Source organism: Pristiophorus japonicus, chromosome 16, assembly GCF_044704955.1.
Source record: "Pristiophorus japonicus isolate sPriJap1 chromosome 16, sPriJap1.hap1, whole genome shotgun sequence".
Lineage (NCBI taxonomy): Eukaryota > Metazoa > Chordata > Chondrichthyes > Pristiophoridae > Pristiophorus > Pristiophorus japonicus.
The window spans coordinates 121,330,704-121,355,928 of record NC_091992.1 but is presented as its reverse complement, the minus strand read 5'-3'; the positions used below and the strand labels follow the sequence as shown (position 1 = coordinate 121,355,928).

The 25,225-nt window shown below is 42.6% G+C and overlaps 1 protein-coding gene across 3 annotated transcripts in view; it reads right to left on the bottom strand.

Moving 5' to 3' along the window:
- Positions 1–25,225, bottom strand: part of cyth1b (cytohesin 1b) — a 270,470-nt gene that overhangs the window by 50,789 nt on the left and 194,456 nt on the right. For all 3 annotated transcript variants that reach the window (XM_070857776.1, XM_070857774.1, XM_070857775.1), the window contains exons 3-4: positions 18,364–18,428; positions 743–809 (exon numbers count right to left, since the gene is read on the bottom strand). In XM_070857776.1, the coding sequence (XP_070713877.1) occupies positions 743–809; positions 18,364–18,428 (132 nt within the window). The remainder of the gene's footprint in view (positions 1–742; positions 810–18,363; positions 18,429–25,225) is intronic.

The following is a 25,225-nucleotide window of genomic DNA, read 5'->3' as shown; positions in this document are numbered from 1 at the left end:
AGTAAAAAAGGTCGATTTTTTGCACAGGATATTAAGATCACAGTACTATTTTTCTAGCAGCATTGACAAAAATGTAAAAGAATTACAGAAATTTAAATCATAAGAAATGGCGACTTTTAAATTAATATTTGACAGCTATACCTACTACAAACCTATCAGAGAGGGCAGCTAATAAATTTCACAAGAACATAAACAGTCTATTGTTGCTTACCCTTTCCCCAATTTAGAAAAAAATATAAAGCATACAACCTTCTTCCCCTTCCGAATATTAATCTCATTCTATTGGCACCTGTCAAGCATTAGTTTAAAAATCGTAATTTGAGATTTGATTTTCTGCCATTACTTCTCTAAAATGTCTGTGAATACTCTGGAGAAAGTGTGACTTTAAAATCTAGTGCAAAAAAAATTACTTTTAACTTCTTTGTTCAACCTGTATTACTCATCTTCAGGAGATGGAATGAGAGCCATGGCAGGACAAATTACACACAGTCTGATGAAAGAAGTAGTCTTGATAGGCTGAACGGCCTTGTCTCATTTAGTACTTCCTTATATTCATGCTTGAATTGAGGCCAAGTGATGTCCCACAGAAGGGAGAGAAATCAGAAGGCAAGTAGTCATTGGACTGTTCCCCTGCACCCCCTCTTAGCAAACCCAACAGCTGTTGCAAAGACTATTGGAGCTCTAGTTCAGTAATACAACAAAATTTAAAAATTGAGACAACGGAAGAAACATTATTTCACACCTTCTTAGGGTCCATGTTGAATTTTTTTCGGCCCATAGCCACTTGTTTATTCCGTTGCATATTTTTTCTGAAAAATAAATTTAAATTACACATTAATTGAAAAGGACAGCCTCAAAAACATAGGGCTACTATGCTGTTCGTATGGATATTAACTATGACATATTTAACAAATCAAATGAATGAATATAAAGCATTACAAGGCACTGCAATGAAAACTGTAACCTTGCTTATGATCAAACTTTAATAGTCCATCTTTCAATTACTTACCTGAAACATTGCTTTATGTGATACTGAAAGCTAACATAATTCACTTTGAGTTAAGCATTGCATCCTTAACTGATGAAATTTAAGAATCTGAATGTTTAGCAAAGCTCTTAAGTGACAGTTTGGACATTATTTAAACAAAGTTTACCACGGAATTGCATGTAGGAAACATATAGTTCTAAATGTTTTTGCCTATGAAACATGATACATAAACAGATAAATAAGACAGCCTCCTGCCCAGAGTTCATATTGTTTTTTTAATTCATGAAATTCAGGAACCAAAGGTGGCTGCAAGCGAAAGCTAGATATTTTGTAGTAATTTAAAGCATGTGTTACTTGTGGAATCAGCCTGGTGATTGTTGATGACTTACCAATTAGTGGATCCACATACTTTGAGGGGGAGGGGGGTAACTCTAAATCCTGATGAGCCGCAATTAATTTAGCATCGACTTTACTCCCACACAGAATCCACAACAAACCAATTTAACAAATCAGTTTAATCAGTTAAACAAATCAGTTTAACTTGCATCCTGGTTACTTGCTTTATGTGGCATATGCAGAACAATTATCATTTAATTTTGCCAAGGAGAAGGCCTTTGGAAACATAAATGAGCCCATTAAGAGTCCTTACACCATTAAATAGCAGCCCTAACTATCTGAAGCGATATGAATTCATTTTACAGCACAAATGCAGCAATTTCTTGATACTCATGGGGAGGCTGACGGCGAGGCTAATGACAGAGCGCTGCAAATCATCCAGCAATTTGTGGCGATTCGCAACTCACGACGCATCTCTTCCTCATCACAAATTGCTGGGTATTTTATGCTCTAATAATAGTGGTGCACATTAAACTCGCCTTTATTTTACCAGCACATTCAGGGTCAACATCATTTATAGTTCTGCATTTAGAGTTTATCTAGACAGACTAGATTATCCATTCTTACAGGATTATGAAAGTAAAGGTTGGGTGCATCGAGAATTGAATCTTACATTTAGAAAATTGTAAATAGGGCTCTATAGTACACTGTGGCAAAACTTTGCTATTCTCAGAATGATATTGCTTAAAAACTACAGAATAGAAAATTAGCAATCTAAACCTATCAAATACACATCTTAGTTTAATTTCATATACAATGGACTTTCTCTACAGTGCTCTTTTCAGAAGTTATGCAACAGATGTAATAAATGAATGTGTTTTCCAAATTAGAGAGGTCTAAACTATAGTATATGTAGATTATATCTGAGATTTTGGAATACATCAGTGAAACATATAGGGCCCGAACTTGGTGGCCTTACCACCCGCTGCCGGCAAGTTTTTTGGCGGTCTCCCCTCGGTGCCAGTTTCCACTAGGCCTCCCGCCAGCGGGAGGGGAGGACCGCTGGGAACCGCCCACTGATGGCTGCTTGCGCACAAGGCACATAAGTGACCTCCCGCTCACCGAACTGCCAGATTCCTCCGGGTGGGAGTCAGCGGCTGTAGGGGGAAGGACCGATGCATGGAGGCAGGTCTAACCCCAACGGTAAGTATGAAGACCTGCAAAAAAAGGTGAGTGAACTTCTTTTATTTATTTATTTGTCAGCGATTTATGTGGATGGAGTCCCCTGAAGGTTTTCCGGGGTGGGGGGGGGGGGGGGCGGGGGTTGTGTCAATTTTTATTTTTAGGTGCTCCCCCGTCCCTGGGTCTGACTCAATCCTCGGTGGCACTTTGGTGAGGATTGCATTTGCCACCGAGATTGGGCGCTCCCGCCCACTGCCGCCCAGATTCACGGCGTAAGCTGTTACTTGGCTGCCGGGCGGTCTTTCAAGGACTTTTTTACGAAAGTACCGTCAGGTATCTCGGCGGTCCTTTGGGCGGCACTTGGCTTCCATCAAATTCAGGCCCATAGAGAGGAGATACTTCATTATTATTAAAACATATGAAGTTACGTTCAAGGTTTAGTATGGAACACTTTAAGCTCTTTGGATGCATTAAAATGAATTGTTACTTACGTACTGCGCATCAATATATTTCCATTCTGAGCAGCAGCATCTCACTAACTTCTGAGCAAATTCTTAATTAAGTTGGAACAAATGCTTAAACTAGACACTTCCATGCAATGCTCTGTATCCAAATGTCACAACTATGTGTAGCACAAGAGAATATTTAGTACAATAGTTTACACTCATTGGGCTCAATTTTGGCCCAGCCCGTTTTTCGGTGTATTTACTGGAGATGCGCCGCTTTTCTCCGTTCAGAAGTGCGCCAAAAAATTTCCTTCCCACTTTGGTCGCTGTCCGGCCTCCTCCCTGTGGTCATGCTGTGTGGCCTGTCGAGTCAGGGTGGAGCCAGCGTCCTGCGCCTAAAACAGTGCCGGGATGTCTGCACATGCGCAGTGGAGTGTCCGCGCATGCGCAGTAGCTCCTCACCCCAGCCTCTCCGTGTCTTGCTGCAGCCACTGTGTGAGACCTGATGCTGGCCACTGGAATCGCTCCCATCCCTAGCCCAGGTCGAGTAGCCTCCCAGTGCGAATTCTGAGATCGATCGCACAGGGAGGCCACTCAGCCAGGGTAGGGAAGGGCGGGCAGGAGAACTGATAGTGCTCCTGCCTGGATGATCTTGCATTTTCTCGCGAGTGTAATGCTGCACTAAATGTCATGCATACAGGGAAAGCAGTTCAGCTGTGAGCACTTGACTCTCACACAGACACACACCAATGGGCAAGGTCATTGCAGTAGTCGGCCCTTTCGTAGCTTACACAAAAAAGACAAAGGCACACGGTCACACTGGAAGTCTGAACTTTCGTACATTCCTCATTTAAAACCTTTGAGACAGATGGGTTTTTAATCCTTCAGCAGATTAATAAAGTAATGTGACGAGATGAAGCAATTGTTAAAAAAGAAAAACAAAATTCATTGGCACACATCTATACTGCACCGGGAGGCCACTCGGCCAGGGCTAGGGGTGGGCGGGCAGGAGAACTGCTAGAAATCATCCAGGCAGGAGCACTATCAGCTCTCCTGCCCACCCCTAGCCCAGGCCGAGTGGCCTCCCGCACCGGCTGGTTCGCTGCCTTCCCAGACCGAGTTTGAAGATGAAGGTAGGACTTACTTCAATGTTTTATTTCTTATTGAATTCTTAGTACTTTTTGTTTGCAAGGTTTGGTGGTTTGTAAGGTTTGGTGGTTTAGGTGCAAGCAGGTCCTCTCCGCTTCCCGCCCCTATCCCAGGCCGAATGGCCTCCGGTGTACCGACCTGCGCCGATTTCTTTAACTCTCTGCAAGGGTTTTCTGAAGTGGCCACATACGCTGGCCTGTATAAATGGAGTAACTATTAGCTGGCCAAAGTTGCCTAAATGGGCAGAACTGGCGTAGGTGGGTGGTAATGTCCCCTTTTGAGAAAAAAACAAAACTAAAAATATCGTAACTAACTCATTTACACTGGTGCAAATTGATTGTGGAAAATGGGGATTTTTAAGTTACGCCAGAAAAACCAAGTTCCTCCAAAAAAAAAAACAGAGCAACTCTTGGCCAAAATTGAGCCTATAGATTGTATACCACATTATTACAATAATCATCCATGAGTTTGTGCTTGAAAATATTCTGATTGGCTCATACACTTATACTTGACTGAATCAGGCTGAATTAAGGACACTCTGATACATAACCAATCATCTGTGTCATTGAGTTGGCAGCATGTTTTCTATTGTTTAAAGTCAGGCAACAATTTGGGCTACACAAAGCATTACAAGGCACTGCAAAGTAAAGAAAGAAGTTGCATTTATATAGCACCTTTCATGAGCTCAGGACATCCCTAAATGCTTTACAGCCAATGAGGTACTTGTGAAGTAAAGTTAGCCTCCCATCTGTACTAATGAGTGGTCAGTTGCCACGCTTGGCCGGTCAGCCACCTGATGGTCAAACTCCAGCCTACTTTTTCCAACAAAGTTACTGGGCAGCAATCAGAGGCCGCAATCCTGGGTGATTTTTCACACTTCCCCACCTAAGGACAGCTGCGATCAGCAGACTCTGCACAGCCCAGGAATTGGAACTGGGACTTTCCTGGTTCCTGTGGCACAGAACCACATTATGCAAGGTATTTATGGTATGAACCATTGGTGGAAAGCCCAAGTCGCAATTGAAAACAACTCTTATGTAAGTATGCAGATTTCTTAAAAATATATGTATATATATCCAAATAAAATTCCAAAGTTTATGACAAACTGAAAAAAACATTGCCGTTTACATCAAAGAAAATTCTGTAATAAAGAAAATTACCGATTTCTGAATATACTTAATACATACCAGAAGGTGGAAGAAGCTAATTTTGTGCACACCACCCAAGTTTTATTTTCCAATTCTTTTGCATTCTGTGCATGTATGTGTGTACATTGGGCAATAAAATTGGGTTGGACTATGAAACCTCCTCCTTCCTTGTTGTTGAATAGGTTCTCAACACTCACTAACAAAGTTGCAACCCCACATATACATATAAATTCACCAATGTGCATGAAAGAGCAACCTTACCATTGGTATTTTATAGCAGTATGTTGTTTAGTTGCTATGTAATCTTAAATAAAATGGAACTCTATTATCTGGTTGTGTTTTATTTTTGCTCATGGAGTGCTTTGGGACATTTTATTACACTAAACAACAGCAACTTGTATTTATATAACACCTTTAACCTAGTAAAATGTCCCGAGGCGCTTCACAGGAGCGTTATCAAACAAAATTTGACACTGAGCCACATAAGGAGATATTAAGACAGGTTGGTCAAAGAGGTAGGTTTTAAGTAGCGCCTTAAAGGAGAAGAGAGAGGCAAAAAGGCGGAGAGGTTTAGGGAAGGAATTTCAAAGTTGACAGCCCAGACAGCTGTAAAGCACAGCCACCAATGCTGGAGCGCTGAAAATTGGGGATGCGCAAAGGGCCAGAATTGGAGGAGCACAGAGATCTCGGAGTGTTTTTCTTGATTCGTTCACGGGATGTGGGTGTCACTGGTAAGGCCAGTATTTATTGCCCATCCCTAATTGCTCTTGAACAACTGAGTGGCTTGCTGGGCTATTTCAGAGGGCAGTTAAAAGTCAACTACATTGCTGTGGATCTGGAGTCACATATAGCCCAGACCGGATAAGGACGGCAGATATAGTTCCCTACAGGACATTAGTGAACCAGATGGGTTTTTAACAATCGGGTAGTTTCACAGTCAATATTACTGATACCAGCTTTTTTTTTTTTAATTCCAGATTTATTTGATTGAATTTAAATTCCCCAGCTGCCATGGTGGGTTTTGAACTCATGTCCACGGATCATTAGTCCAGGTCTCTTTTGAGTATGAAGGAGATTTCAGAGCTAGGGAGGGGCAAGGACATGGAGGGATTTGAAAACAAGGATGAGAGTTTAAAAATTGAGGCGTTGCTTACTTTTGGATAAGCTCAAAATGATGGAAGGTGCAAGGTGGAAGGCTGGCAAGGTGAGCAGTGAAAATCTCTATATAAGTTGTCTATTTTGGTGCTTTAAATTCTTGCTGAAGACAATTTCTGTTCTAGTGGGTGATAATCTACTGGATATTTTATCCTGATTAAATTAATGGAAGCAGGTTTTATCTTTCAAACCGCATTTTAAAGCTTAAAAAAGATGCGTGTCATTTATATCCAATTTATTGCCGATATGCAAATCTAGCTAATGGCTGTCAACATTTTCCATATCCCTGGATCGACTCTTACTCAAATGCATTAATTTATGATCTGCAAGCCCCCAGATATTCCCAGCCATAAGATCCCGTTAAACAGTTTTTACACCTGTGAAAAGCTGGAGATAGATTTGTTACTGTTCTATTCGATGAAATATATCCCAGACTGTTGAGCGAAGTAAAAGAGGAAATAGCAGAAACCTTGATCATCATTTTCCAATCCTCTTTAGATTTGGGCATGGTGCCGGAGGATTGGAGGACTGCTAATGTGGTACCCTTGTTTAAGAAGGGAGAAAGGGATAGGCCGAGTAATTACAGGCCTGTCAGTTTAACCTCAGTGGTGGGAAAATTATTGGAAAAACTCCTGAAAGACAGGATAAATTTACATTTGGAAAGGCAAGGATTAATTAGGGACAGTCAGCACAGATTTGTTAAGGGAAGATCGTGTTTGACTAACATGATTTAATTTTTTGAAGAGGTAACCAGGAGGGTCGATGAGGGTAGTACGAACAATGTAGTGTATATGGACTTTAGCAAAGCTTTTGATAAGGTCCCACATGGTAGACTGGTCATGAAGGTTAAAGCCCATTAGATCCAGGGCAAAGTGGCAAGTTGGATCCAAAATTGGCTTAGAGGTAGAAAGCAAAGAGTAATGGTTGATGGATATTTTTGTGACTAGAAGGATGTTTCCAGTGAGGTTCTGCAAGGCTCAGTACTGGGTCCCTTGCTTTTTGTGGTATACATCAATGATCGAGATTTGAATATAGGGAGTATGATTAAGAAGTTTGCAGATTGACACTAAAATTGGCTGTGTGGTTGAAAATGAAGACGAAAGTCATGGACTGCAGGAGGATATCAATCTACTGGTCAGGTGGGCAGAGCAGTGGCAAATGGAATTTAATTCGGAGAAGTGTGAGGTAATGCAATTGGGGAGGGCTAATAAGGAAAGGGTATACACATTAAATGGTAGGCCACTTAGAAGTGTAGATGAACAAAGGGACCTTGGAGTGCTTGTCCATAGATCCCTGAAATTAGCAGGCCAGGTGGCTAAGAAGGCATACGGAATGTTTGCTTTTAGTGGCCGAGGCATAGAATACAAGAGCAGGGAGGTTATGCTTAAATTGTATAATATTCTGGTTAGGCCTCAGCTGGGATACTGCGTGCAGTTCTGGTCGCCGTATTATAGGAAGGACGTGATTGCACTATAGAGGGTACAGAGGAGATTTACTAGGATGCTGCCTGGAATGGAGAATCTTAGCTACGAGGACAGATTGGGTTAGCTGGGTTTGTTCTCATTGGAACAGAGGAGGCTGAGATGTATAAATATTGAGAGGCCTGGATATAGTGGATAGCAAGGGCCTATTTCCCTTGGTGGAGGGGTCAATTACGAGGGGGCATAGTTTTAAGGTGGTTGGTGGAAGGTTCAGAGGGGATTTGAGGGGAAGCTTCTTCACGCAGAGGATTGTGGGGGTCTGGAACTCATTGCCTGGAAGAGTGGTGGATGCAAAAACCCTCACCACATTTAAAAAGGTGCTTGGATGGGCACTTGAAGGCAGGTTACGGACCTAGAGCTGGTAAGTGGGATTAGACTGGATAGCCTCTTGTTGGCTGTCGCAGATACGATGGTAAGTACTGTAGGGAATCGAATACAGCCAGGGTGATCTTCTGGACTAGTTTCGATCGCTTGGATGGGTCGGAGAGGAATTTTCCCAGATTTTTTTCCTCAATTGGCTTGGGTTTTTATCTGTTTTTTGTCTCTCCCAGGAGATCGCAAGGCTCCGTTTGAGGTGGAGTGTAGAATGTTGCGGTGCAAGGGGTGTCGCATTTGTTTGGGGCGGACTGGTTGGGCTGGATGCTCTTTAACTTTCCGCCATTGTTCATTGCTCAAAGGTTTATATGGAACCTTCAGGGCTGCTGACCGAGAGCCATGCGGCTATTTGTCGGCCAGCACAGACAGGATGGGCCAAAATGGCCTCCTTCTGCGCTGTAGATTTCTATGTTTCTATTGAAGCTCTCATAGAAAGCAAACAAATTTAGCATAATCTTCCATTATGTCACGCTACAATTCCTCACTACCAATAAATTTGTTTTATATAAAATATACTCAGCATGACTAGTTTCACACAAACAATTTCACAGCCTAAGCAGACATAATTCACTATCACAAGACTATTAAGCTACTTAGGCCAGAAAAGCAGTCCATTAAGAGGTTCACCTTTAGTTATATAAATGCCTCAATGTTGACCTCTCTCTGAATGCATAACTTTAAGTGGTCGAGAAAGAGTCACAAAAACAGTGATGCTCAAAACATCAAAACTAATTTCCGACATCTGCAATGGGCTTGTAAATGTCTGGGAACTGGGAATCTGTAACTATGGCCCTAAGACAACTCAACTTTCTACATGCTCTCTTTATTACTTAAAAAAACCACCTTAATAGAACATTTTCATCATGAATAACGCCAAAGTAGATTGTTGATTTTAGAGATTCGAACCAGTGAAAGCTTTCATCAACACATTCCAAAAACTGGATGCTGATTTTGAAGCTGGTTAGCTTTTAATAACAGAATTTGTACCGTCACTGTATAACAAAGGAATTCTTATAAAAACACTAATCTTGTGCCCCGTACATAAGTCACCATTGGAAGCCAAGCAATTAGAAGTGCGTGAGATACATCATGCTTTAAAATATATTTCAAAGAGTGACTAACCACGGAACCATAGTTACATGTTATAAAAATGCCAGCAAATTGAAATAAAAACTTCTATAGAAATTTCTCTTGCTAGACAACAAAAACAAATAAATTAGTTGCATATTACGGTTGTGGTTTTTATTACTATATTGTAATATAGAGCACCAATTTCTGGTGGGATGTGGACCTAGTGCAAGGCGGGCAAGGGTCTACCTAATTTTGCTAAAGGTAGTACTCATCGAGTTGTTATTGGACCTGGCACTGGGAGCGTGCCTGAGTGGTGATGGGAGACGGGAAATAAGAGGAATCCTGCTTCAGTTACTTTAAAGGGATGCAACTACTGAATCCCTTTATGTGAATGTATATTAGGAAAAAATTGTTCCAACCTTTAGAGAAGCTGTAAATACTTTTCACGCATTCATTGGCCTTTCCATAGGAACAGGAGTAGGCCATTCAGCCCCTCAAGCCTGTTCTGCCATTCAATGAGATCAGGTTGATCTGCAGCCTAACTCCATATACCTGCCTTTGGCCCATAATCCCTTGATACCGTCGGTTCACAAAATTCTATCAATCTCAGATTTAAAATGAACAATTGATCTAGTATCAATTGCCGTTTGCGGAAGAGGATACCAAAATTCTACCACCTAGAGAAGTATTTCCTAATTTCACTCCTGAAATGTCTGGCTCTAATTATTAGACTATGCTCCCTCGTCCTAGACTCCCCAGTGAAAATAGTTTCTCTGAGCCCAAATTTGGCCCATCTGTTTTTTCAGCGCACTCATGAGATGTGCCAACTTCCTAGGATCAAAACGGCGCCAAAAGGATGTCCCTGAATTCTGGTCCCTCTGTCGACTCTCCTGGGGCTTGGCGTGGTGTGGCGAGTCCATTCTGGGGCGGAGCTAGGGTCTTGCGCCTAAAAGAGTGCCGTCAGCTGTCCGCGTGCGCAGTAGCTCCTCCCATGATGATGATGATGCGTGCTGCAGTGTGGGACCCGATGCGTCCCGCCCCTATCCCGGGCCAAGTGGCCTGCCGACTTCCCACGCTGAGGCTACAAGAAACAGGTTGGTGCGAGGAGACTTTTGATCGGGGGGGTGGGGGAAAGAATTTTGATCGTGGGTTCGGGGGGGGGGGGGGGGTATGGAAGGAGGAGAGTTTTGATCCAGGGAGGAGGAGAAAGGAGTTTTTGATGGGGGGTGGGGAGGAGAGTTTTGATGGGGCGGGGGGGAAAGAGGGGAGAATTTTGATATGCGGGGGGGGGGGGGCCGGGGAAGAGAGAAGAATTTTGATGGGGCGGGGGTGGGGGGGGAGGAGGAGTAGGGCTTTGATCCGGGGGGGGGAGGGAGAGGAGATTTTGATGGGGGTGGGGGTGGGGGGGAAAAGAGAGGAGAGTTTTGATGGGGGGGGCGGGGCTGGAGGGTGTGATAACTGTGCAGCCAGTAATTTTAATGAGCAAACTCAAGACTTTCCTTTACCCTGTTGATGAAAATACTTCCTACGAGCAGGAGGTACTTCTATTTTTTATTCAGATATTTTGAAAAAATTATGTAAATATGTTTTGTCTCTTTTACTTCTTTTATTTTTGTAGTTTGAGCTTCGATGAATGCTTCTGTTGTATAGTAAATTAACTTTGCGAAGTTTGTCATATGTCCTGTATAGCTATTTGATCCTATTCACATTCTTTAGTCAAGTCATTGAGTTCCTAACTGCGCTGATTTCTTAACTCTCCGCAAAGGTTTTCTGTGCAGCCACGTGGCCACATATGCTAGCCTAAGTTAGTTTGGAGTAACTATTAATTGTCCAAGCTGGCTTAAATGGCCAAAACGGGCGTAGGTGGCTGGTAATGCCCCCTTTTAAACAAAACGAAACTAAATTTAAAAAATCCTAACTAACTCACTTACACCCAACTTATAACCCAACTCGGGAGCAGTAAAGAAGCATTACAGGTGGCTCAAGGCTGAGGTCCAACAAAAAACCTGGGACCTAAAGAACAGGTGGTGGATGGAGAAAGCACAGGAGATACAACAACTGGCCGACAGCCATGATGTGCGAGGATTCTTCATCGCAGTCAAGGCCACCTACGGTTCAAACTCCCAAGGCCCCACTCCATTGCTGGCCAAGAATGGGGAAACACTCATCAAGGACAGCGAGGCAGTCAGGGCCCACTGGAAGGAGCACTTCGAAGATCTCCTCAATCGAGACTCTGTCTTTGACTCGAGTGGTCTCGACTCCATCCCGCAGCATGCGACCCGCCACCACCTCAGTGAAACACCAACGTTGCACGAGGTAGGAAAAGCCATTAGACAGCTCAAGAACAATAAGGCTATGGGAGCGGATGGAATCCCTGCTGAGGCGCTAAAGTATGGCGGAGAGGCGCTGTTGGCGTGGATACATGACCTCATCCCTCTCATCTGGAGGGAGGAGAGCATGCTGGGACCATCGTGACCATCTTTAAAAAACGGGACAAGTCCGACTGCTGCAATTACAGGGGAATCTCCCTGTTATCAGCCACTGGGAAAGCCATCGCTAGGGTCCTCCTCAACTGTCTTCTCCCTGAGGCCGAAGAGCTCCTCCCAGAATCACAGTGCGGATTTCGTCCCCTACGGGGCACAACGGACATGATCTTTGCAGATCGACAGTTGCAGGAAAAATGCAGGGAGCATCGCCAGCCCTTAAACATTACCTTACAAAGGCCTTTGACACTGTCAACCGAAAGGGTCTATGGAGCGTCCTCCTCCGTTTCGGATGCCCCCAAACGTTTGTCAACATCCTTCGCCTGCTCCATGACGACATGCAGGCTTACCAACGGATCCATTACAGATCCAATCCACATCCGGACGGGGGTCAAACAGGGCTGCGTCATCATTCCAACCCTCTTCTCAATCTTCCTCGCTGCCATGTTCCACCTCACAGTCAACAAGCTCCCGCTGGAGTGGAACTAAACTACAGAACCAGTGGGAAGCTGTTTAACCTTCGCCACCTCCAGGCCAGGTCCAAGATCACCCCAACCTCTGTCGTTGAGCTACTGTACGCGGACGACGCCTGCATCTGCGCATATTCTGAGGCTGAACGCTAGGATATAGTCGACGTGTTTACTGAGGCATACGAAAACATGGGCCTTATGCTAAACATCCACAAGACAAAGGTCCTCGCTGCATAGCACTACCCCCCCAGTCATCAAGATCCACGACACGGCCCTCAACAACGTGGACCATTTGCCATACCTCTGGAGTCTCTTATCAACAAAAGCAGACATTGGTGAGGAGATTCAACACCGCCTCCAGTGCGCCAGTGCAGCCTTTTGATGCCTGAGGAAGTGTGCTCGAAGACCAAGCCCTCAAATCTACCACCAAGCTCATGGTCTACAGGGCTGTAGTAATACCCACCCTCCTGTATGGCTCAGAGGCATGGACAATGTATATTAGACACCTCAAGTCGCTGGAAATATATCACCAACGATGTCTCCGCAAGATCCTACAAATCCCCTGGGAGGACAAGCGCACCAACATCAACGTCCTCGTCCAGGCTAACATCCCCAGCATTGAAGCACTGACCACACTCGATCAGCTCCGCTAGGCAGGCCACATAGTTCGCATGCCAGACCCAAGACTCCCAAAGAAAATGCTCTATGCAGAGCTCCTTCATGGCAAATGAGCCAAAGATGGACAGCGGAAATGTTATAAGGACACCCTCAAAGCCTCCCTGATAAAGTGCGGCATCCCCACTGACACTGGGAGTCCCTGGCCAAAGACCTAAGTGCAGAAAGTGCATCCGGGAGGGCGCTGAGCACTTTGAGTCTCAACACCGAGAGCGTGCAGAAATCAAGCGCAGGCAGCGGAAAGAGCGTGCGACAAACTAGTCCCGCCCACCCCGTCCCTCAACGACCATCTGTCCCACCTGTGACAAAGTCTGTAGCTCGCGTATTGGACTGTTCAGCCACCAAAGAACTCACTTCAAGAGTGGAAGCAAGTCTTCCTCGATTCCAAGGGACTGCCTATGATGATGATGATGACACTTGCGCAAACTGAACGTGCAAAATCGGGATTTTTAAGATACTCCAGAAAAATCAAGTTGCTCCAAAAAAAAAACGGAGCAACTGCTGGGCAATTTTGGGCCCTCTGTATCTATCCTATCTGATCCTCTTAATATCTTGAAAACTTCAATCAGATCACCCCTTAACCTTCTAAATTCTAGAGAATACAACCTTAATTTGTATAATCTCTCCTCATAACTTAACCCTGCAGTCCCCAGTGGAAATTCCTGTCCCCTCATGATGACTAAGTTGTGCAGCATGCAGCACACCACGATGAACTGAGCGACCTGCTGAGGGGAGTATTGCAGGCAGCCTCCAGAGTGGTCCAGGCATCAGAAGCGCTGCTTGAGCACTCCAATTGTTTTTTTGATGATATTGCGTGTGGCTACATGGCTATTATTATAATGATGCTCGGCTTCTGTCTAAGGGCTCCAGAGGGGGGTCATGTGCCAGGTGACAAGGCTGTAACCTTTGTCCCCCAGCATCCAGCTCTGGTCTTGTGGCTAACGGTCAAACAGGTCAGAGACAGTGCTCTCACGCAAGATGAAAACATCATGCATGCTCTCTGGAAACTGGACATTGACTGCCATGATGCGCTGCAGACGATCTGCATGTTCAGCGAGTGGAATCCCTTTCGGTTTCGGTAAACCTCTGGCTGGTCTAAAGGTGCTCACAGGGCGATGTGCGTACAGTCAATGGCACCTTAAACCTTGGGGAAGCCAGCAATTAGTGCAAAACCCACAGCCTTCTCATTCTGTGCCTCCCTGGTCATTGGGAACTTTATAAAGTCCTACGTGCGTACAGTGCAGTAGTCACCTGGAGAATGCAGCTATGTATAGCGAATTGCGAGATGCAGCATATGTCCCTGCTGATGCCTAAAAGGAGCCAGAGACATAGAAGGCAAGTGGCGCCGTCACCTTCACCTGTTCCCGCTGATAGGCTGTAGGTCTGCCTTAATGAGCTGACTTATCTCCATGACCATCTCTTTTCAAAAGCACAGTCTTCGAACGCACTGTGCCTCACGCTGCAGGTATGAGCGCTGTCCCCTGTAAACTTGTGGGGGGGGGGGTAAGGCCTCCTCCCCATACATCTGCAAGCTCTTTGATTATGCTCATAATGCTCTTGAATAAGCCTTCTTCCAGCTCTATGCTGCATAGAAAAAGTAGCCAGCATTATTGGCAGAGATATTATAGGCCCCATTCTTTTAAATGTCCTCAAATGCCCTCCAATGTGCTGAAATAGACTTAAAAACGAACTATGAATTCACATAAAGCTCACTGTGTAAAACGCAGCCTTCTCTCAAGATCCTTTTAAGCACTGAACTTCTGCTCCGTTTTTCAAAATGGTGTCATTAGCGCTGGGTGTGCCATGGGTCCGAGCAGGTAAGACTTGATTTTTCGCGGCTTTTTTTTTGGCCGGAAGTAAAAATGGCGGTATCGGCGACAGCGGGGCATTGCACACCATTTCATAAAAATGGTGGGAAAAAAGTGTCGGCGGTATCTTTTAACCGCCTGCGCATAACCACTGGCGAATTTTCCGCCACGACACGAAATTTTGTCTGTCGCGTTTACCGCCCAAAAAATTACTTTTTCCGCCCAAAATCAGTAGTAAAACGGCGGTAAATGGGCGGAAACATGCCGAATTTTTCGCCTACGATCCCTATGCACGTCACATAGTGTTGCCAGGCAATCCCATGCAAAGAGTTCACAGAACCTCACAGCACTTTCATTGCTGAGATGCATACCTACATCATAGAAATCAGATATTTACAGCACAGAAGGAGGCCATTCAACCAATTGTGTATGTGCCTGCCAAAAAAGAGCTATCCAACCTAAATCCAACTTTCTAGCTCTTGGTCCGTAGCCTTGTAGGTTATGGCACTTTAAGTGCATATCCAAGTACTTTTTAAATGTGATGAGCATTTCTGCCTCGACCACCCTTCTACCCTCTGGGTGAAAAAAGTTCTTCTCAACTCCCCTCTAATCCTTCTAGCAATTACTTTAAGTCTATTCCCCCTGGTTGTTGACCTCTCTGCTTGGGGAAATAGATCCTTCCTATTCACTCTATCTAGGCCCCTCATAATTTTATACACCTCAATCAAGTCTCCCCTCAGCCTCCTCTGTTCCAAAGAAAACAATCCCAGCGTATCCAATCTTTCCTCATATGGCACGCCTTGCAATAGTTTCCCACATTACAACAGTGACTTCACTTCAAAAAGTACTTCATTGGCTGTAAAGTGCTATGAGACATGGTCGTGAAAGGTGCTATATAAATGCAAGTCTTTCTTTCTTCTTTCAGTAACTCACCACTGAAAGCTTTGGAGCACACGCCTTCAAAGAGCTTCATACAGAAAAGAGATGTATCACAGCTTTGGCATGACTGCCATTATGTCTTTGATCTTGATTGATGGTTCTTTATTCTAAGATTTTATCATTTAGAATAGATATATATTGCAAATGTTTTTCATTATTAGTTCAGTTCAATTTCTGGAAGTAAGATTTGAGCTCTGTTGACTACCAGAGGAATCACATCGGCAAAAACAGCATTGTACTGTTAAATGTCTACATACGACTGTTTCCTCTAAAAGCCTCATCTCACAACAAACTGTGTAAGAAATACATTCCAAAAAAGGACATTTTAATCTGTTACAGATGGATTCCAACTTCATTATTCTGTAAATATTTATATCAGAAGTTTCCTGCTGTGCTTCTGTGTATTGTCTTACTTTTAAAACAATCTATTACTTTTTAGCCTGTACATAATGGTCTGACAGTGTGGTATTCACCATCTTTCAGCACAGACAGGAGAACATGGTTGACATTCCATGTAGTCTCCACTATGATTTACCATAGTTGGGGGAAAGAATTAGTTCTGAGGAATACCATCCCCCACTCACTGCATGCATAAAGCTCTAGGTTTATTTCAAATGAGACGAGATCTGCCTTTGGGGATTGTTTTTTTGGTGCAAACACAAATCAAAATTCTTGAGAAAAAGCCAAAATGTTTTATGGAGTCACAGCCATTTAACCCACTGACTTCTCCAGGCACCAACATCTGTAATCAACCATTGCTGTGAAGCAAGGCCAGTCATTCCAATTTACCTCTCTCCAAAGACGTATCAATCATACCATCACACAGCTGTCACAGCCCAATTGTCAACTATTGAAACTCAATCAGTGAGGGATGGCAAGTTGTTTGATTATTATTGTAGTTGAAGCTATGATCTCAACTCATTGGAAGTCTAGTGCTCGACCATTGTAACCAAGGCAAATATTTACTGTTTTCATTGATAACCATTTAGTTAAGCAGTCTCTTAGCAAATCTGGTGGTGGTTCATTGATAGGATGACTCACACAAAGCTGCATTTAGGGTTAGGGTTAGCTAATTTACTCTTATTCACCCTAGCTTCCTGGATGATAAAAAGGACTAGTTATAACAACTGTATGCCATTATGTATGAATTAGAACAGAAAATTAACTGTAGTATAACAGCAATCTCCACACAACAGATAAAACGATTGTGGCCAGGAATTTCCTCGGAGCTGCTGCCACTCTGCCGCAGTAACTTTAATGGAAGCATGAACATATGATATTGATGGGAAGAAAAGGACCAGCTGCTCCAACAAGCCTGCCGCACGCCATGATGGCTGAAGCACCATGACCAAACACTTCCTTACGCGTGTAAACAGGGTTTCTGCCACACTTCCAGCAGGCAGTGACTAGTGGAGTGCCGCAGGGCTCAGTGCTGGGACCCCCAGCTCTTTACAATATACATCAATGATTTGGATGAAGGAATTGAGTGTAATATCTCCAAGTTTGCAGATGACACTAAACTGGGTGACGGTGTGAGCTGTGAGGGGGATGCTAGGAGGCTGTAGGGTGCCTTGAACAGGTTAGGTGAATGGACAAATATATGGCAGATGCAGTATAATGTGGATAAATGTGAGGTTATCCACTTTGGGGGCAAAAACGCGAAGACAGAATATTATCTGAATGGTGGCACATTAGGAAAAGGGGACGTGCAAAGAGACCTGGGTGTCATGGTTCATCAGTCATTGAAAGTTGGCATACAGGTACAGCAGGCGGTGAAGAAGTCAAATGGTATGTTGGCCTTCATAGCTAGGGGATTTGAGAATAGGAGCAGGGAGGTCTTACTGCAGTTGTACAGGGCCTTGGTGAGGCCTCACCTGGAATATTGTGTTCAGTTTTGGTCTCCTAATCTGAGGATGGACTTTTTTGCTATTGAGGGAGTGCAGCGAAGGTTCACCAGACTGATTCCTGGGATGGCAGGACTGACATATGAGGAGAGACTGGATCAACTGGGCCTTTATACATTGGAGTTTAGAAGGATGAGAGGGGATCTCATAAAAACATATAAGATTCTGACGGGATGGGACAGGTTAGATGCGGGTAGAATGTTTCCGATGTTGGGGAAGTCCAGAACCAGGGGACACAGTCTTAGGATAAGGGGTAGGCCATTTAGGACTGAGATGAGGAGAAGCTTCTTCACTCAGAGAGTTGTTAACCTGTGGAATTCCCTGCCGCAGAGAGTTGTTGATGCCAGTTCATTGGATATATTCAAGAGGGAGTTAGATATGACCCTTACGGCTAAAGGGATCAAGGGGTATGGAGAGAAAGCAGGAAAGGGGTATTGAGGGAATGATCACCCATGATTTTATTGAATGATGGTGCAGGCTCGAAGAGACGAATGGCCTACTCCTGCACCTATTTTCTATGTTTCTATGTAAAATTATGGCGGTGGAGTGGGAGCTATTCCAAGGAAATTGCTGGCCAATGAAACAGGGTTCTTACATTTGAAATTATAAATGGAATTACTACATTGGGTATTGTAAATTGTACCCTTTACCCAGGATGTCATGCCAACAGACTGAGACATTGTTTAAAGTAGGTACTACTTTCACACAGCACAGTGTAAGTGATGTACACAGAACAAAAAAAAGAGTCCTTACCGCTCTTCTGTGGAACCCAGATTTTCAATCTCATTCGTAACCTCTGCTATCTCATCCTTCAACCGCTGAAAAAAGATTGGGATCCAATAAGTAACATATTCACAACATATGAAATGCAATTGCTCTCAGGCAAGTCATTCATAAAGAAAATATGGAAATTGAACATTCAGGAAGCAAGATTCCCTCTGTTCATTATTCGTATCAAAATCATAAATGCCTTTACAATTTTGCTGCAAAGGCCAAACAGAAGAAATCTTCCCCTTGGATGTGTGGCAGGCATGTGACTACTGTAGATAGTTGCTGCTGTGACAGCTAAAATACTGCAGCCTCACTACAGAGATCAATGTGACTTAAATCTTATTATAGTCCAATGCTTTACCAGATTGTTTGCTCCTCACCAATACTGGCTAATATTACAAGGATTCATATAAACGTGGTCCCCTGCGTATAGTTATTCAGAGCCAGGTAATCCGGTTATTCCTCATAAACGTACAGCAGTACTAACCCCGAATAGATTCAGTTTGCTTTCTGAAGAGAGGAGAATCATGTGGCAACACACTCCAGTACAGAGCAAGAGTTCTCCGATGCAATCTCTGGATCTCACAACGGTGTATCTTGACAGTGGGCAAGATAACGTACACCCTGGATTGTAGGATACGCAAGATCTGCTTAGGGAGAACCCGAGAAAATGCTAAGTGTAAAACCCAAAATCACGACAAATATCCTAAAGCACCTTACAGCCAATGGGAGTCATTTTCAACTTCAGCAGGGGTGGAAATTAGTGCGGGCCAATTAGACGCCTTTTAAACACCCTGCCCAATTTTCCTATCAACTGACTTCAACAGAAAAGATAATTGAGCGGGGTGTGTCCAGCACCGCCCGCTCTGCACCACGCCCAAGTTGAATTTTACCCTCTATACGTCTAGTCAACCTTGGCGCTAAAATCCAGAGGCATTTTGCATGCTGTTGATTAAAGGTGTGAATAAATAAATCTGTCGTATTTTGCAGAATTAGTCATGGTTCGTGCCTTTCTCATTCAAGCATATGATCTTCCTTAATCCTCACAATCAATTCCCTTCATGACCTTCAATTACAACTGGAGGAATTACTTTTACTGATGCATATTAGAATCTCCGCACTTGTAATTTTATTGAATTGCAGACTGTTACAAAGCTTTCTTATATTCAACACACTGACTATTCTATGAAATTTCACTTGCACATTACAGTTACTAGCTGCCTTTGATGGATATGAAGTATTACATTAAGTATTTGTTGACTATGTTTTAGTAGAATTTCTATTTATTGCTGTCTTTTGTAGAGTCCAAAAATTGATTTAGATGTCTGTCGTTAGTAGATTTACGATTTTAAAAATGCCAGAGGACAGAAACTCCAAATGAGTCTCTGCACTACCCATCATTGCATGTTGTCCATACAAATCATTCAAAATGAAAATACTCATTTGAATCCCAAACGCTACAATTCCAGAAAAGATAAATGTATACATTTACAGCCCCAATAATGATGAAAGTGTGAGAACAAAGCCGAAACAAAATGTGCACATTGAACACAAATCAAATTACAAGGTAATTCAGACATTCTGTTTGAAGTATTAATCCTTGAAATTTTAATTCATGATGATATCTCTAACAGAATAATAAGAGAAATACAATTCACAATGTTACAAAATCGGAAAGGACTCATTCCCCAACTTGCATGAACAGATTAAAGAATGGGACCTGTGCATATCATTTTTATCACATTCATGAAGAAATAATACATTCTAAAAATGAACACGGTCAAAATAATGATCAGGGGAAAGAAATGAAAGTCTCAAGTGCCTTCCTCTGAAGCAGCAAAATAATTTGTGGGCAAAATTGCCTTTCTTTGAGTAGAAGCATCCATTTTTATACCTTGAAAAGATGTTTAGTAGTATTTTAATGTATAATTATATTACATAAAAACAAAGAATTGTTAGACTAAATCACTGGTTATTGTACTATATACAATACATTGTTACGAGCACAGACCTGTATTTATAGAGCACCCGATTACATCTCAGAAACATTACAAAGTGCTTCATATTTAACGTACTACTTTGAAGTGCATTGAATGTTTAGTAATTACCCTGGAACTGGATTATGGAGTATATTTTTTCTATTTCATAAAGAATGAACTTGCATTTATTTAGTGCCTTTCAAAACCTCACGATATCCTAAAACACTTTGCTGCCAATTAAATACTTTTAAAGCATTGTAATGCAGGGAATCGCAGCAGCCAATTTGCAAAGATCAAGGTCCCATAAACAGCAATGAGATAATGACCAGATAATCCGCTTGAGTGATGTTAGTTGAGGGATAAATACCAGCACAGTAGTTAAACTCCTTGCTCTTCCTCAAATAGTGCCGTGGGATCTTTCACGCCCATCTGAGAGGGTATATACAATTTTGCTGTAATTTCTTTGGGGTGCACAAGCTCCTTTTTTTGCACATGCACTGTTATTTACATTGAAAAGCCCGTGAATACAAGAAATAGGAGCAGGAGTAGGCCATTTGACCCCTCGAGTCTGCTCCGCCATTTAATAAGATCATGGCTGATCTGTTCATGGACTCAGCTCCACTTCCCTGCCCGCTCCCCATAACCTTTATTCCCTTATAGCTCAGAAATCCGTCTATCTCCGCCTTAAATATATTCAATGACCCAGCCTCCACAGCTCTCTGGGGCAGAGAATCCCACAGATTTACAACCCTCTGAGAGAAGAAATTCCTCCTCATCTCAGTTTTAAATGTGTGGCCCCTTATTCTGAGACTATGCCCCTCAGTTTTAGTTTCCCCTATGAGTGGAAATATACTCTCTGCATCCATTTTGTCGAGCCCTCTCAATATCTTATATGTTTCGATAAGATCATCTCTCATTCTTCTGAATTCCAATGAGTATAGACCCAACCTACTCAACAGATTGAAAACACTGAGAGGATGCTCCAAGGGAAGTCAATCCCCTCATCTCCAGAATCAACCTAGTGAACCTTCTCTGAACAGCCTCCAATGAAAGTACATCCTTTCTTAAATTCGGAGACCAAAACTGCATGCAGCTGCAGACGGCTGCACAGCCACGCAGCTTATCGGTAACATTGGCTGTACACGGCCTCTGTTTAACATCTCATCTGAAAAGTGGTACCTCCGACAGTGCAGCAATTCCTCAGCACTACACTGAAGTATTAGTCTAGATTATCTGTTCAAGTACATGGAGTGGGGCATGAACACATGACCTTCTAACTCAGAGATGAGAGTGCTACCACTAAGACAAGGTTGACACCTAATGATAAAAAAAGATATCACAGACAATGGAGTAAGCAATCCATTTTCACATTCAACGCATCAACTTCCAATTACTGGGTTCAGTGTGTTTAGCCACAGACTGATCACCAGAGAAGCTCTTTTTGCGTGTTCATTTGTTCTTATTAAAAGTCAACTCTCTGTTAGCATGAAAAAAAGCTTTAATTAATTGGTACAAAAACAGATTGAAAACATTGAGAGGATGCTCCAAGGGAATTCCCATTGGCTGATGTCACCCAGCGTGTGTCTGCTTCGCTAGTGCACTAAGCAAATGTATTATTTACTAAAACAGCATTAGCAAAACTGTACCAAAGCATTTGCTTAACTGAATGCAGGTGTGGCACAATGCCACTTTTCAGAGACTCCAACTGAATGTATATTTATCACCAGCACCACAATGTTAAAGGTTTCTTTCATTTGAAACACGCACCATAATTACATCACTCATGACAATTTGATTCACACTGTAAAAATAGCAACATTTGTACATTGCACCAATGTGATACACCAGAAACAAAACTGAGAGTGGGATCCCATAAGATCTTTCCCTTCACAATATGATTAGGATTCTCCTTTACAACCAAATATTTTTCGGCATTGCAAAAGAGAACACTCTACATTCTGAAGAAGGTCAGAAACTGCATGGCACAGTATTCTCTGGGTGTCACAAAGATGACCAAATATTTGCAAATACCATTCAAATCCCATCACAGCTATCGCAGTCTATTGGCATCCTGATATCAGTAGGATTCACATTAAAGAGAGGAGCATGAAAAATACAAGTTTGTATGCTTTAGCTGGAAAAGTGAATGTCTATCAAAAAAGGATTTTGTAACAAGTAAACATGTTGATATGATTTTAACTACCATATTTCAAGGCTTTAAGGCGGCACTTGGCAATGACATGGAGTCCCGATCTACTTTTACCCTTTATCTTTCCAGCACTCAGCTAATTCTTTATCTTGTGTTATAACACAACTTTATTATACCCACTCATGTATACATTTAAAAATTGATTTAAAAAGTAGGACCATCAATACTCAAATGAAAAACTGACATTGCTAATACTGCAGCAAATGTAATATAATGCTTTATAAAAAGATTATCATACATCAGTCATAATATAGTGCTTAGTGCCTACATCTAACATTATGAGTTACCTTTTCACCAATATTAATTTAAACTGGTAAGAATTTCAAAAAGTGTGGAGTACAACAGAATGCAGTATATGTAAATAGTATAAATGCATACTTTATGAAACAACTGGCAGTTGCATACCTGACACACAGGACAAAAAGGTCCAAAGTTGCATTAGGGCACAGAGCTAGCTGATGAGAGTAACACATGTTTAGAACAGGAATAGCTCAGAAGAAATTCAGTACCATACAAATAACTGGAGAATTTTCAAAAATCTATGGACTTCCAGTGACCCCACGACCCTGACCAGCAGCCTTGGCAAAGAGCTCTGGACCACAGCATCAGTTTCTACCATCTCTTTCCCCATGGTACTGATGAAACGACAAAGAGTCAAATCAATACAACGTAAATAATGCATCTTGAAGGAAGCACATAATCATTCATTTGAAAAGCAAAACTGCAACCAAGAAGGTGCCACTACCCTTCCCCAAATCACTTCCCACGTGACATCCCAAACTTATCAGTTCAGTTACAAAAAAGGAAACCATCCTCTAAGAACCTGCTCCGGCTTCTCCAAGCAGGGCCACAATGGGGAAAGATGGTGAGTGCTAAACCAGTGCAGCAATCGCACCCAAAGTGTGCTTCAGCAATGCAACCGGCAAGTCAGTGATAATTAAAACAACTGACTGCCCAGTCCTGGGCTGCTGTCTGCCCGCTTGCATCTCTCACCATTCGATTCAGGAGACCCCCAAATATGTCAGTATGGAGACTGACCAGCTCAAAGAATTCTCACCCACACCTGGATAAAAAACAATTTTGCCACATAGGCCCAATATAATAAAAATTAGTCGGCAGGCCAGGGATGCAATTAGGGTTGCCAACTCTGGTTGGATATATTTCTGGAGGTTTCATCACACAAGATCTCCCACCTCCAATGGCCCCAGATGCAATACATTTGTGCATCACGGTATGGTACCATGAAATGCTGGATCATAAGTTCATGGCCACAGTCCCTCACACTGCCGAGTTGCCAATTTCTGCTGCAGCACTGCCAGCACACGTTGAGTGAGGCTCACATCTTCTCCATTCGAATGGAATAAAAACTGGAAGAAAGGATTTTTATAATGACAATTTTTATATTATACTGTATCTCAGAATGGAATGGAGTTAGATCTTAAAAATAATAAAAACACGGGCCACACTCATGCACCTCTTACCAATTGGGTCAGAGCAACACTGGTGGAGTTTGAGAAGCAATGCTCCTTCCTTGACTGCAGTTGCCAAGTGGCTTGACAAAATCAAAGAAAAGGGAAGAACATTTTTTGAAAAATGATGGGTTTTCACCCTCAAAAAAACTTTTATTTAAAAAGAAAAAAAAAGAAAGTCTTGCATTTATAAAGCGCCTTTCATGACCACCAGACTTCTCAAAGCGCTTTACAGCCAATTCAGTACTTTTGAAGTGTAGTCACCGTTGTTATGTGAAACAGTAAAGCTAACAATGAACTCGGTTACCAATAGCTGTACACGGTCTGTATATACATATAATTTAAAGATAATTGTTGCAATCTTCTGATATTTCTGGAGATTTTATAAGTTTTAAAAAGATTTCCTTTTTTATTTGAAGAAAAAAAGAAAACAGCAAAATAGTTTTTAAAAATCTGAGAGTTGTCATTTAATAGGTTTATTAGTTCAGTCTTCAAAATGACATGTACACATCATTTTAATTGATTTTTTGAAATTGTTAAATTTGATTGCTCTATCCCCTGCCAAATCTATTGTCATTTCTCCCTTTTTAAAACTTTCTGCACTGCATGACATTCAACAACAACAACTTTTATTTATATAGCGCCTTTAGCGTAAAACATCCCAAGGCGCTTCACAGCAGTGGTACAAGACAAAACAAATAAATTTGACACCGAGCCACAAAAGAAGAAATTAAGGCAGATGAGCAAAAGCTTGGTTAAAGAGATAGGTTTTAAGGAGCATCTTAAAGGTGGATAGCGAGGTAGAGAGGCGAAGAGGTTTAGGGAGGGAGTTCCAGAGCTTAGGGCCCAAACAGCTGAAGGCAAGGCCACCGATGGTTGAGCAGTTAAACCATGTTCAAGAGGGCAGAATTTGAGGAGCGCAGACATCTTGTGGGGTTGTGAGGCTGAAAAAAATGAGAGAGACAGGGAGGGGCAAGGCCATGGAGTGATTTGTAAACAAGAATGAGGATTCTGAAATCGAGGCGTTGTTTAACCGGGAGCCAATGTAGGTCAGAAAGCACAGGGGTGATGTGACGTGTGATCCTGACTTGGTGCGAGTTAGGACAAGGGCTGCCGAGTTTTGGATGACCTCAAGTTTACGTAATGTAGAATGTGGGAGGTCAGCCAGGGGTGAGTTGGAGTAGTCA